Raw genomic sequence first — 13,981 nt, forward strand, 5'->3', positions numbered from 1 at the left:
TGTGTGATGTCGGGATTGGAGATTGGATCTGATTTATAAGCTGCAGATATTTGAAGATACATTATTTATATTTTTATTATGTACATGTCAAGGGTCCTTGTGGATCAACAGTGATTTGTACCAACTAATTATTCATAGCCATGAGCAAACTACTACTTATTACACCAGTGGGATTTGATGATGTGATGGCCAGATGTTGAAGTTGTAAAACAATGTTTTACCCCCCTGGACGGGGCTGTGCTCAACGATATTCTGGTCGCAAGGATTTTCAGAGTGAAAAATGGGGTCCCGGTTCAAAAACCTCTGGGAACCACCGGGTTAAACTGGGAACATTGATCAAGATCAGGGAATTGCTGTACTTATGATTGCACACTAAAGTCTCTCTCTCACTGCCTCTCTCTGTCTCTCTCTTCCCCTTCTTGCTGGCTCTCTCTTCTCCGTCTCTCCCCTTCCCTCACTCAATCTCTCCCTGCCTCTACCTCTGTCTCTCCATCACCTTGATGTGTGTCTCTCTCTCTCTCCCCCTCCCTCGCTTCTCTCGTTGCCTTTCTTGACCCCCCCCCCCCCTCCCTGTGTCCAGATGCGTCTTCTGGGTGAGTGTCGGGGGAGCATCGACCAGGTGAAGAGGATGGGCTCTGAGCTGAAGGAAGAGGAGGACGGGGCCTCCGGCCTGGCTGACCCCAGCAGCTCTGAGTCCCAGAGCTCAGGTACACACAGCTCCTCCTCCTGAGCTCATCAATTGAATGTGAATTCATCACATTAAGTCAAACTGATTCGTCAATCGCTTCAATTCAATTGTGTGATGGATCGCCAATCGAGATCCAGACGATGGGGTTTGTTCTGTCTATGTTGAGTGTTGCCCCAGATATCTGAGTTGTGAGCATGAATGACCAAATTGTTCAGAGAAAGGGCTTTTACAGCAGCATCCCTTATCCCTAACACAACATATTTCCAGTTATATCAGCTAACCAGCGCAAAACCAAAAACTGTCAGGGTGTGACGTGACGTGATGTGATTGTGTCAACTTGGAGATTTTCCAGATTTCCGTCACAAACCCCAAAACAATATCCGTTTAGGATGTTCCGCTAAACATTTACCATACATTAGCACGTAAGGGAGACCCATGAATATGTGAACAACACGACCCCTGTTGAGATGAGCTCTCACCCTGAACCCCTCTGCCCCCCAGGGGTGATCGAGCGCTGGGAGCTGCTGCAGGCCCAGGACCTGAGCAAGGAGCTGCGCACCAAACAGAACCAGCAGAAGTGGCAGCAGCTGACCTCTGACCTCCGCAGTGTGTGGGCGTGGCTGGGCCAGGCGGGGGAGGAGCTGGAGCAGCAGCGGCGGCTGGAGCTCAGCACAGACATCCAGACCATCCGGCTGCGCATCAAGAAGCTCAAGGTAGGAGCTCAGCACTCCAGCATCGTAGCTCAAGAGTTAGCTCAATGCTAAATGGTCACTGCTAATGGCCTGGTTCAATGCTACATGGTGGTAGCTGGGGGCTAGGTCAATGCTTCACGGTCGTAGTATTTTGAGCTTTCCCAATGCTAAACGCTCTTTAAATATGCAATTACAAGCGTTCTCCTAGCTTATATGCTAGGTGTAGCTTTCCAGCTAGACCCTACAGTAGCTCAGAACAACAGTGTTCTGGCCGTTGTTCTTTCTTATCCAGGAGCTTCAGAAGGCGCTGGACAAGCGCAAGGCCATCGTGCTGTCGGTGAACCTGTGCAGCGCCGAGTTTGTGCAGTGTGACAGTGAGGAGAGCAGGGAGATGCAGGCCAGGCTCACGGACATGAACAACCACTGGGACAAGCTGGGGCGTGCCCTGGAGGCCTGGAGGGCCTCGCTCCAGGACGCCCTCATGCAGTGTCAGGTGGGTGTGCTCTCAGCAGCTGAAGAGCGTCCAATCGAAACCGTCACAGGGATGTGTCGCAGGGTTTTGATGTGCGTATTGATGTGTCGACGGGTTTGCTCAGTTGGGTGTCTCGTTCCAGTCCGTTTAGTTTTAATGAATTGAGCTGATAATCCATTCTCCTTTTTTAATAAAACCTGTGTTATGAAAATGGTACCTTAATCACGTTCACTGTCGCTTCCCCGGTGACTCTTCATGTGGTGTGAGTAGATAACCACACCCCTCAAGTGTTTTCTAGAACTCAACTGGAGCCTCAGTTCAATGTTACTCCTCCCCCTTTGTGTGGCCCCTCCCCAGGACTTCCACGAGACCAGCCACGGCCTCCTGCTGTGGCTGGAGAACATCGATCGCCGGCGCAACGAGGTGGTCCCCATCGACCCCCTCCAGGACAGTGAGACGCTGACCCAGCACCACAAGACCCTCACGGTAGGACGAGGTCGGGCCTCCGGGGGGCGCCCATCCCACTCCACTCTCTGGGTTCACCCCGTAGGACCCTGCTGCCCTCATGACTCATTGGGTTAGGTTGTCTTGTCTTTGGTTACCAAACAATGGTCCCTGGGATTCCATTTATTGGGGTTTAAAAATAATTCTTTGAGATCATTTTACCTTAGTTTTCTTTGACTGAAGTTGGCCTCAACTCATCAACACCCAGCCTTCCCTCATAAATTGTCTTCTTATCTTCCCGTAAGCCTTCCAACAATGTTTCACTTTCCATGTCTCAAATCACTAATCCCACAACCTCTCTCTCTCTCTCTCGCCCTGTCTCTCTCTCGCCCTGTCTCTCTCTCTGTCTCTCTCTCTGTCTTTCTCTCGCACACTTTATCTCTCTCTCTCTCTTTCTCTCTCTCCCCCCCCCTCTCTTTCTTTCTCTCTCTCTCTCTTTCTTTCTTTCTTTCTTTCTCTCTCTCTCTCTCTCTCTCTCTCTCTCTCTCTCTCTCTCTCTCTCTCTCTCTCTCTCTCTCTCTCTCTCTCTCTCTGTCTCCTTGTCTCTCTCATGTAGCAAATGCGCCGTGAGCTGCTGGACTCCCAGGTGAAGGTGGCACTGCTGCAAGACATGTCCCTGCAGCTGCTGGTCAACGCCCTGGGCAGCGACTGCCTGGAGGCCAAGGAGAAGGTGCACGTCATCGGCAACCGGCTCAAGATGCTGCTGAAGGAGGTGACCAGGGACCTGCGGGAGCTGGCCAGGACCTTGGACCTCACCAGCAGCCAGCAGGTCAGACCTCCTGGAGCCTTCTAGTACTGGTGTTGAATGAACTTTTTACATATGAGATTTATTTATTGATGTTTGATATTATTCTTGATTGGCTTTCTTAAATTGGTTATCATATTATTTCAATGTGTATTCTTCTCTCTTCTGTAATGTGGTATTTTTAGTGACAATATTTCTCTCTGTCTGTCTCTCTCTCTCTGTCTGTCTGGCTGTGTCTCTCTGTTCTTTGTTTCTCGATCTTTGCGTCTGTCTCTCTCCCTCTCTGTCCGTCTGTCTGTCTGTCTGTCTCTCTCTCTCTCTCTCTCTCTCTCTCTCTCTCTCTCTCTCTCTCTCTCTCTCTCTGTCTCTCAGGACCTGTCTTCTTGGTCGTCCGCTGATGATCTGGACACCTCCGGGTCGGTCAGCCCGGCGTCGGGGAGGAGCACGCCGAGCCGTCGCCGATCGGTAACGCCCACACGCCCCGCCCACACTGCACTCGGCGCGTTGGGGCGAAAGTTAAAAAAAATACATCAAATAAATATATAGGGCAAAATAAGACCTGGTCAGACGCTCAAAGGTCATCATAGCGGTAGTCAAAGGTCATCATAGCGGTAGTCAAAGGTCATCATAGCGGTAGTCAAAGGTCATCATAGCGGTAGTCAGAGGTCATCATAGCGGTAGTCAAAGGTCATCATAGCGGTAGTCAGAGGTCATCAAAGCGTTAGTCAAAGGTCATCATAGCGGTAGTCAGAGGTCATCATAGCGGTAGTCAAAGGTCATCATAGCGGTAGTCAGAGGTCATCATAGCGGTAGTCAAAGGTCATCATAGCGGTAGTCAGCACCACAGGGGCACATAACACCTGAACCACCGCAGCCACCTCCCAGACCTGCTCATCCACCTCCACACATTCTCAACCCCCCTTCCAAGAGCTTTTTTCACCTGTCTTCACATTATCTTCTTTATTCCCAGATCAAACTCCCCGGCGCAACGACAGAGAAATCATGTTCTCTCTCTCACTCTCTCTATCTCTCTGTCTCTCTCTCTCTCTCTCTCTCTCTCTCTCTCTCTCTCTCTCTCTCTCTCTCTCTCTCTCTCTCTATCTCTCTCTCTGTTTCTTTCTATCGCTTTCTGTCTTTTTTCTGGTTGCATTAACTTGGTTTGGTTCGGGGACTTTTCTCGGTTTCGCATTTATCTAAGGATTATTTCTTCAGGTGACACAAAAAAGCTACTTGTAAAAGAAACAAGTAGAAAGAACAAAAGGAAAAACTGTTAGTGTCTTCGCTGCCTTACAATGTTTGAGTTAAGTTAGCACTTAACACAACTTAAAGTTGTGTTTCACCTTTGGACATTTGAAGGCCGACTAATCACTAGCAGTTTTATGGTGAAACATGATGCTGTTTTTACCTGTTTTGTTCCAGGCATACCTCCTCTATTCTCCTCTTTTATTTAGCTCTTACTTACTATTCATTCTGAATTTGATTTAGCTTTCACTACTCCTTGACTCTTGTTTTAAGCTCTGTCTTGTTCTGAGGAAACGTGTCTCCTCGGCAGCACTCTTAGTTTGACAACAGATTTCCCAGATCAACTCCTCCGCCACCGAACACTTGTGGTTCACCACATAGCGACTTGTGACTCGTTGGTTCCTCGATCTGTAGAAGTAGAGCGACGCTTAACGACACGCAAGGCGCGCCCGTGTCATGTTCAGAGCAACCCCTACCTTTCATGTCGTAGATATGCGTCAGTAGATAAACTCAGCCTGTGGCGTGATTGCACGGCCCCACAGCCAGTGAGTCCTCCAAAGCAGCCCTGTGCTTTGGAGAAACCTAACCCTCATCTCCAGGTCCTTGGGGCCACTTGTCTTGCCGCCTTTACGTACCGTTTTGTTGCTGCACTTCCTCCTTATGTTTTATATCTTTTTTTTTTGGCGGGGGACTTTTTTTCTCATGGGTCGCTTTGTCTTTTATTTGCCTGGACTGAAACATACTTTCTTTGTTTTACCCCCCTCACCCCACTTCCTGTTCATTGCAAACAGCAACGGGGCCACAGTAGTGTGTCTCGGACTGGAGCGCCAGTCGCCCGCTCACACCTCAGGTACTGTTCTGCTGCTGGACCGCAGCTCCTCTCCCCCTGCCCCCCGCCCCCACAACCAGAAGATAATGGAACTCCTCCTACCCATGATGCACTGTTTGTGTTTACTAACACACGCTCCTCCCACCCACCACTTACACCCACCCCCTCCCCCTTACTCCCCCAACCAAGGCCTGCCACCGCCCCCTGCCCTAGTCTCCCCCTTGTGCCCTCTCTCCCCACTACCCCTCTGGTGGTCTGGACCCCAGACTGGTGGCTCATGCCAATGGGTTCCATCATCTTCTCTGCTAGCCCCTGTGTGTAGGCTAGGCTAGAGGGGGGGAGCGGGGCTAGGGGTGGGGGGCTCCAAACCCTCGTAGCAACATGGCTTTCCCAGCGGGGCGGCTGTCTGCGAGGCCGCCCTCCCGCCGTCGTCGTCTCCTGGCTGATCTACTTGGCTAACCAGAGGTTCTCTCTTTAGCTAACATGCCCCCGTTTATGCTATAACGCAGCGCACACACACACACACAAACACAGACACACACACACACACACAAACACACACTGTATCTTCGAATCGCTGAGCTGTTACAAAATGTCTGCAATGAACAAAGGCTGCACTCTCTCTCACTCTCTCTCTCTCTCTCATGCTTGACATATTCATCTTCTTCTGTTTCTATTACTTACTACTATCCACCATCAACCCCCCCATCTCAATCTGTCATCAGTTGATCTCCTCACGGCTCCATGTTGGGTCAAAGGGGTCAAAGCTTTGAGGAGCTTTACGCTACCATCAGCGTGTGATCAGTAGAGAACAGCTGGCCTACTTTAGACCGTGTATTCAGTAGTAGAAGGTGCCAGCGGCAAAATGAAGAAGGTATGAAGTGGCCTTTAACAGACAACATGCCTACGGAGAGTGTTGAGAACACAGGCTGTGTTGATGGACTTTCCTGAGGGAGGTGGAGTATTCAGATGGTGAATACAAACAACAAAAACGACCCTTTTACGACGGGTTTTCTGCTTCGCTCCTGCCTTGGCATGCTCTTTTGCAATTTTCCAAGAGATCCAAACCCTTTAAATAATTTTGATAGGAACCATCTCCAGTGGCATGTTTGTTTGCCTTCTGCCCTAACTCTCCCTCTGCAAAGGAATGCCAGCTTGCATACATACCCGTTTTATGGAGAAAAGAAAACTGAATTGTCTTGTGAATTGTGTTGCTGTTTTGGTTTCTGTGTAGACCACCAATGTCATATACTTTGTACAAACGTTTTGGGGTTTACTTTCCAAAGGGGGAATTGATGGACAAACACAGGGCATCAGTCCGAGTCCTTCCTCATATTTAACTGACTGAAAATCACTTTATAGAGAGGGACAGAGTATATTGTTAATAACATTCAAATAATCACGTCATGAGCTCTATAGCAAAGGTTTAGCCTTTTTGTTTTGTGAAATTAAGATAATATTTATTCAATTAGTATGGGATTTTTTCTGTGTAGTGTAGCTTGTATTTGTGAACCTGGCTAGTATACTAAGCCCCCATTTCAACATAAACACTGAGAGGGAACGTCTAGGTCCTTAGCGGGAGACATAGTCCACTAAAACACACGTTGGTTGCCTTGTTCCATCACGTTTGTGTGTGTGTGTGTGTGTGTGTGTGTGTGTGTGTGTGTGTGTGTGTGTGTGTGTGTGTGTGTGTGTGTGTGTGTGTGTGTGTGTGTGTGTGTGTGTGTGTGTGTGTGTGTGTGTGTGTGTGTGCGTGCGTGTGTGTGACCAGGTCTCACGACGCTGGGTCCGTTTCCTCCCGTTCTGAGCCGGGCCGGAGCCAGCCCTCCTCCTCCTCTTCCTCCTCCTCCTCCTCCTCCTCATGCTGGGCCTTCCTGCGGCGCGCCCTGTGGGTGGCGCTCCCCATCCAGCTGTTCCTGCTCCTCCTGCTTGTGGCCGTGGCCTACCTCCTCGTGCCTATGACGGAGGAGGACTACACCTGCAACCAGTCTAACAACTTCGCCAGCTCCTTCTACCCCATGCTCAGCTACACCAACGGACCCCCGCCCGTGTGATGAGGGGGTGGGGCGGTCTGACGCCGTTCTGACCCGGCATCATGACCCGGTATCGGGACCCGGTACGATCAGTCACGGACATCTCTCTTCTTCCACCCGGTAGTCGCTGTTTAAAGACCTGTGAGAGCAATGTGGTTGTGGTTGTGATCAGAAGGTTGTGTACCGTCTGATCAACGGTTCATCATCTCTTCTTTTTGTTTAGCATATAGGATAAGGCATACCACTGTTTTTAAGATGTGTATACCTCTGTAAATAACAAAGAAACGCTTCCTCTGCCACGATCAGAAGCAACGACAAAAAAAGCTAAAAGGTGTGTGAGGAGACAAGGCGGATGGGAGAGCTTGAAGAAGGGACTGAATGCACACGGCATGGCGTAGACCATCCGACTGGATGATAAAAATGTAGCCTGTTATTTTTTTGCTCGTATCAACGAATTATATTGATTATTCGTTGAAAAACGTGTAAAATAGCTTTTAATATACAATATCTTATATATCGCAATTATTTTTGTACTTTTTTCGGCATGCTGTTCTTATTTCTGCTTCGCCTCACCCGATCTCTCCGCCGCTGCCGTGTGCCAGTCATGTATAGTGTATTTTTTTAACATGAAGTGCTGGCGAATGACATGCCATTCCATTGAGGTCGTTGACGTTGTGCATCCATGGGGATGACACCAACGACGCCAAACGCTAGCGTCACAGAGCCGGCGACCGGCGGCGCTCAAATGAAGGATCATGCTTACGATATGCTGTCCATAAACTGGTCTCATGTCTTTTTTTAACCACTTCAATCATGGCTGTGAGATTAACACTGAAGTATATAAAAACTGTATATTTTCTATGTCTCAAATCTGTCAACAGTCCAGAATTATTAATCCAGATGTGTATATAATGATGAACAAGAAGGAATATCAATATTGTATGAATATCTTACTATCACAAACAATGAATGCCAAATCCTCTTTTTTTGACTGTCTTTTGTTTTTGTATTTATTCTACTGCATCTGGTTTCCATGAGTAAAACATGCTCATCCAATGATGTGTGAAATGTATTGAAACAAAAACATTCAGCATCATATGAACAAAACACAAATAGACATGTCCCTTTTTATAACTCTGGTTGATCTCAGAAATTCCGAATACATCCATACAAAAAGATTTACAAATCAGAAAATGAAATGGTCAGGCCTCCTTAAGCGGCCACAGTTACATTTTATCAGATCGGTAACTCATGAGCATTGCGTCAACCTCTGTGCAAGAGACTTTTTAGATTAAAGTGGAGGCTGAGACCCTGAGGGTTTAGATTAAAGTGGAGGCTGAGACCCTGAGGGTTTAGATTAAAGTGGAGGCTGAGACCCTGAGGGATTAGATTAAAGTAGAGGCTGGTGGTGCTGTTCTAGGGCCCAAAGTGTGAGGACCTAGTGTTGCTGTTCTAGGGCCCAGAGTGTGAGGTGGTGCTGTTCTAGGGCCCAGAGTGTGAGGTGGTGCTGTTCTAGGGCCCAGAGTGTGAGGTGGTGCTGTTCTAGGGCCCAGAGTGTAAGGTGGTGCTGTTCTAGGGCCCAGAGTGTAAGGACCTAGTGGTGCTGTTCTAGGGCCCAGAGTGTGAGGACCTGTTGGTGCTGTTCTAGGGCCCAAAGTGTGAGGACCTAGTGTTGCTGTTCTAGGGCCCAGAGTGTGTGGTGGTGCTGTTCTAGGGCCCAGAGTGTAAGGTGGTGCTGTTCTAGGGCCCAGAGTGTGAGGTGGTGCTGTTCTAGGGCCCAGAGTGTGAGGACCTGTTGGTGCTGTTCTAGGGCCCAGAGTGTGAGGTGGTGCTGTTCTAGGGCCCAGAGTGTGAGGACCTAGTGGTGCTGTTCTAAGGCCCAGAGTGTGAGGTGGTGCTGTTCTAGGGCCCAGAGTGTGCGGTAAAGCTGTTCTAGGGTCCAGAGTGTGAGGACCTGTTGGTGCTGTTCGTCTGCTGGCCAGTGGGGGTGCTGTCGCGCTGGGCCTGGATCTCCCTGAGCCCCGTGTGAGGCTCTGGGTGGGCGGGGCACTGCCAGAACCCAGTGAGGGGTGGGTGGTGATGGTGGTGGTGGTGAGGAATATGAGGAGGAAGAAGAGGAGGGTGGAGTAAGCTGTCCAGTGACCTGATGATCTGGTGGTTTGGCACGGTGACCTGGGTTGTGGCGTCCAGACCCAGCATCTGAGAGACGACCATGCGGAGGTCGACCAGCTGACCCCGGAGGACGGAGAGGGTTAGGGTCTGAAGGCGGACCTTCTCTTTTTGGGCCATCATTCTGGATACCAGTCAAACACTCACTGGTATCCAGGATTCTTTTCAGGGTCATATTATTAACTTATTTTCCAATCCGTAAAGTAAAAATGTGTAAAATAAACTAAATTGACAAAATAACAGCAGGGATAAAGCTGAAATACACAAAATTGTGGTAACTTTGTATATCCTATTAATTACACAATCATTTGTTAATATTGTAAGAAAAATAAAATCTATGTAAATTTGGTGATATCAGGTGAAAGCGGTCAAGGATATTTGACTCCAGGCCTCACCTCTCTCTCCCTCTCGGAGGCCTGGTCGAGGGAGTGTGTGAGGGAGGCGATCTGCCGCTGGTTCTCCCTGGCCCTCTGCTCTCGGCCCTGGAGGTCAGAGGTCAGGACCCTCAGCCTCTCCTCCGCTGTGCTCTTCCCCTCGGCCAGAGCCTCCAGAGCCCTGCTCTGCTGCTGGAGGCGCTCTCTCTGCTCCAGCACAGCCAGCTCGTGTGTTTACATGCACACACATAAAAAGTGGCCCATGGCAACAGCATTGGAAACACGTGAACGGGGGGAAGAGTGAGAGTGGACGTCCCATTAACCACCGGGCCAACATCAAGAGCCAACATCTTTATTCCAAATGAAAAAAACTGATGGTGTGAGACTTGGCCGAACCAAAACAAAGACAGAGTATGACAACAGTACATCCATCCACTCTTTAACATAACTAATGACCAACCCTTTTCTTACATACACACACACACACAGTAGATGGTAGCCCCCCGTCACCTGACCCTGCCTCTGGGCAGACTAGCGGTCTGCACCCGCCTCCCCTCTACCTTGAGCTCGGTGCTGTGGGCCGCCTGGGCCCCCAGCTCTATGCTGGAGAACTTAGCGGCATTCAGCTCGCTCTGCAGACGCTCCACCTTCTTGTGGAGCCTGCGGACGGCCCCCAGGGCCCCGTCCCGCTCCAGGGCCAGGGCGGAGTGGCTCCTCCTCTCCTGCTCCTCCATCTCCTGCACCTTCTTCCTCAGGAGGGCTGTGTGGAGCTCCTTGCTCTCCAGACGCTCCTTCTGCTGCTTCAGCTGGGGCCAAACAGGCGGAGGAGGAGGCGGTATTACCAAGGGACACTTGATCCACACTTTGGTTCCCAGAGATTTCAATGAGGGGCTTTTTCTGACATGAGCTAGCTTTTGAAGAGGTACATTAGAGGACACTGTTTCTTATGACACCCTGCTACAGATACCTTTCTCTGTAGGCTGTAGGCCAGCGTTTTGTTCTCCACCACGGCGGTTCCTTCCTGCTTGACGAGCTGTTCTGCTCGGGACTGGATGAGCCGGAGCCTCATGTCCACGCCCAGGTCCAGGTCCACTCCGTCGATCTTCATGGTTTCCATCAGCAGCTTGAGGAACTCTTCATACTGTTCCAAACAAAACCAACTCATTATCCCAACATGAGGAAATCTTCATACTGTTCCGAACAAAACCAACTCATTATCCCAACATGAGGAAATCTTCATACTGTTCCAAACAAAACCAACTCATTATCCCAACATGAGGTACTGTAAATACTGTTCAGAACCAAACCAAATCATCATCACAACATGAGGAACTGTTCATACTGTTCCTAACCAAACTGGTTGTAGTCAGAGCAAACCCAACTCATCAACCTTATCAACACATACACACACATCCACAAACAGGCACACAGGCTACTACACACATAGCCATGCAACAAAAAAATAACTGATAATTGATTTATTGGTATGAATCCACAAACACATTTGTATGAATGTGTGTGTGTCTGCAGTGTGTCTGCTGTCCTCACATGCTGCATGGTGTTTCTGAGGGAGTCGCGATGCGCGCCCACAGCCAGCAGGTCGGCCTGCGCGTCCTGCAGCCGCGCCCTCAGGTCCCCCAGCTGCTGCTCCGCCCCCTGGGCCCTCTGCTCCGCAGCCTCCTGGAGGGCCGTCTGCCGGCTCAGCTCCACAGACACCTGGGACAGCCTGGTCTCCATCACCTGGGGACGAGAGAGAGAGAGAGAGAGAGAGAGAGAGAGAGAGAGAGAGAGAGAGAGAGAGAGAGAGAGAGAGAGAGGAAGAGCGAGAGGGTTTGAGAGAGAGGAAGAGAGGGTTTGAGGGAGAGGGAGAAAGAGAAAAGGGGAGTGAGAGAGGAAGGGTGATGAAGGGAGAGGAAGGAAGAGAGAGAGAGAGGGTTTGAGAGAGAGAGAGGAAGAGAGAGAGTTGAAGAGAGGGTTGGAGGGAGAGGAAGAGAGAGAGAGGGATGAAGAGAGAGGAAGGAAGAGAGAGGGTTGGAGAGAGAAGAAGAGAGAGGAAAAGAGAGGATATTTTAAAGAATGATAGGTTAGGAGAAGAGGAGGTTGAATGCAAAGGATTAAAAAGGGTTAGCAAAAGACAAAAAATAATAAAAAATCGAAAACAAAAATTCAATAATTTATCTTCCACTACATTATTCAACTTAATAAAGTGATGGTAGGAAATACTCCAAAAAACGATTGAAAATAATAAAACCCTCAGACCCAATGATTCAACATGTGATTGTGTTTGTTTGTGTATCCATGTTTATGTGTGTGGGTGTGTTTGTGTTCACGTGTGAGGGTCATGCACCCCCCTCCACGCACCCTTTTTGCGTCTTGCTGCGCCGAGCAGAGCTCATCCACTCGGCCTACGACGTCCGCCTCGGACATTTCCTGCGTGGCGACCACGCCCCCGGGGATGCCGGGCAACCCAAAGGCCTTTGCCAGCGTCTCCAGGAGGTGGTGCAGCAGCCCCCGGGAGGCCTGGGCCTCGGCGCGGCTCCGGTGCAGCAGGCGGTCCAGCTCCGTAACCTGGCCCTGCAGACACTGGGCCTCCCGCCCCGCCGCCGCCACCACCCGCCGGCCCGCCTCCACACGCTCCAGCAGGCTCTGCCTCTCCTGCTCCCCGCTCCGCCGGACCACCGACAGGCCCTCCACCTCCTGGAGACACACACACACACGAGCCCCCATTTAACTTAGAACTGGATTCTGTTCCAGTGTAGTCGATTCTGTGTGTGTGTGTATATGGCCATGTTTATGAAAATGTGTGTGTATTTTATTGGGATCCATGTATGCGTTTGTGCACGTGTGTGTGTGTATGTGTGTCCTTGTGTGTGACTGAGGCTACGTTTACATGATGACGGTCTGAACAGAAGACGCAATAGTGGCGTCGCGTCTTCACATTTTATTCCGCGTTTAGACGAGCGTTTTCGGGAGGAAATCTGCGTGCATACGGTGACGCAAAAGTGTGTGGATTTCGATTGGGTATGCATGTCAGGCGGCTAGGTGCTGCTGTGATACACCATCACACAACACCACCATGTCTGAGCGCATGTGTAGAAACATCCTTCTTCTCTTATCTGCGCCGCGAAAACCAAAACATAATTACAGATCCTTCTCTGTTCAGTAATACTATCTGTACATATCCTGTACATTTCGTGGAAAGGCTCCTGTTAGTTTATTAGAGCTGCCAGAGCAGCTTGACGGTCCGACGTATGGAAATAATACAACATGTTTGTTTAATTCCCTGTACTGGCGCTGTATGTGACGTAAACGCGTACGCGACGTGAGCAGATCTGAGCAGAGTTTGGCGTCTTGGCAGTGTACGGAAACGCTACGGCGGAGCGTATTTAAGTTTTCCACTCTGGAGGGCGGTTTCAGATTTTTGCGTTTTTAAGCCCCATAAAAACGTTTGCGTAATCCATATATGTGTGTGCGGCAATGCGTATCCTTGTTATACGTGTGTGTGCGCGTGCGTGTGTGTAAGTGCGTGGCTGTGTATGTATGTGCGTGCGTCTGTATGTGTGTACCTCTTGCAGTGACTGGCGGGCCGCCGTGCTGCTGGCCGCCCTCCTCCTCTCCTGCTCCAGCTCCTCCATCAGCCGCACCAGAGTCTCCCTGCTGGCCCTGCACTCCACCTCCGAGCACCGCAGGGCCTCCTCCAACACCCCCACCCGCACACGCAGCCGCTCCCGCTCCCCACGCGGCTCCGTCTGACCACAGACGGCAGTGTTAATGATAATATGATATTCATGTTGAATATTGTGAGCAACAGCCGTGATATTAACCCAGTAGTGCTAGTAGAAGTATTAGAAGTAGAACAATAGCAGTCTGGTTGAGATCCACGATAAATACAAGTGTTTTAGAATTGTGTCATATTATTGATAAAGTACCATTAACCATGTCAATGAATAGAAAAGTTAATGATATTGAACTTCTTTAAACAATACCGTGTGTTTAACATTTCTTGCAATTTCTCTGCAGAGGAACCTAACCTATCAAAAAAGCACAACGCCTGTCATTCATTATGAGAAAAGTAATCTGATGCTGTCAATTACTTTGCCTACCTCATCAAAGTTTTCAGAGACTTCCATTTTAAACTCAATCTAGGAATGTATCATCAAGAAGGTTCTCTTTTGTATCAAGTCTCCAAGCAACAGAAAACAAATGTCCAAGGTTGACCAGAGGGGGCGCTGC

At 49.6% G+C, this 13,981-nt stretch overlaps 2 protein-coding genes across 2 annotated transcripts in view; one reads left to right on the forward strand and one right to left on the reverse strand.

Annotated features, from left to right (window-relative positions):
* The window catches only part of syne1b (spectrin repeat containing, nuclear envelope 1b), a 125,657-nt gene extending 117,468 nt beyond the window's left edge, over positions 1 to 8,189 (forward strand). Inside the window, 8 exon segments of the mRNA XM_079752688.1 lie at positions 581 to 707; positions 1,190 to 1,401; positions 1,673 to 1,873; positions 2,210 to 2,338; positions 2,913 to 3,125; positions 3,474 to 3,566; positions 5,135 to 5,193; positions 6,944 to 8,189. Of these exon segments, the coding sequence (XP_079608814.1) occupies positions 581 to 707; positions 1,190 to 1,401; positions 1,673 to 1,873; positions 2,210 to 2,338; positions 2,913 to 3,125; positions 3,474 to 3,566; positions 5,135 to 5,193; positions 6,944 to 7,226 (1,317 nt within the window). The 3' untranslated portion in view covers positions 7,227 to 8,189.
* A 178-nt stretch (positions 8,190 to 8,367) lies between these two features.
* On the reverse strand, positions 8,368 to 13,878 carry ccdc170 (coiled-coil domain containing 170; the record flags this gene model as incomplete). Its single annotated transcript, XM_079752752.1, has 8 exons — positions 8,368 to 9,434; positions 9,770 to 9,973; positions 10,309 to 10,554; positions 10,716 to 10,889; positions 11,297 to 11,488; positions 12,110 to 12,445; positions 13,315 to 13,497; positions 13,852 to 13,878. The coding sequence occupies 8 exons, from the start codon at positions 13,876 to 13,878 to the stop codon at positions 9,138 to 9,140; spliced, it is 1,659 nt and encodes a 552-aa protein (XP_079608878.1). The 3' UTR covers positions 8,368 to 9,137.
* Positions 13,879 to 13,981: the final 103 nt, after the last annotated feature.

This window comes from Pollachius pollachius (genome assembly GCF_949987615.1).
Source record: "Pollachius pollachius genome assembly, chromosome: 15".
NCBI classification, from domain to species: domain Eukaryota; kingdom Metazoa; phylum Chordata; class Actinopteri; order Gadiformes; family Gadidae; genus Pollachius; species Pollachius pollachius.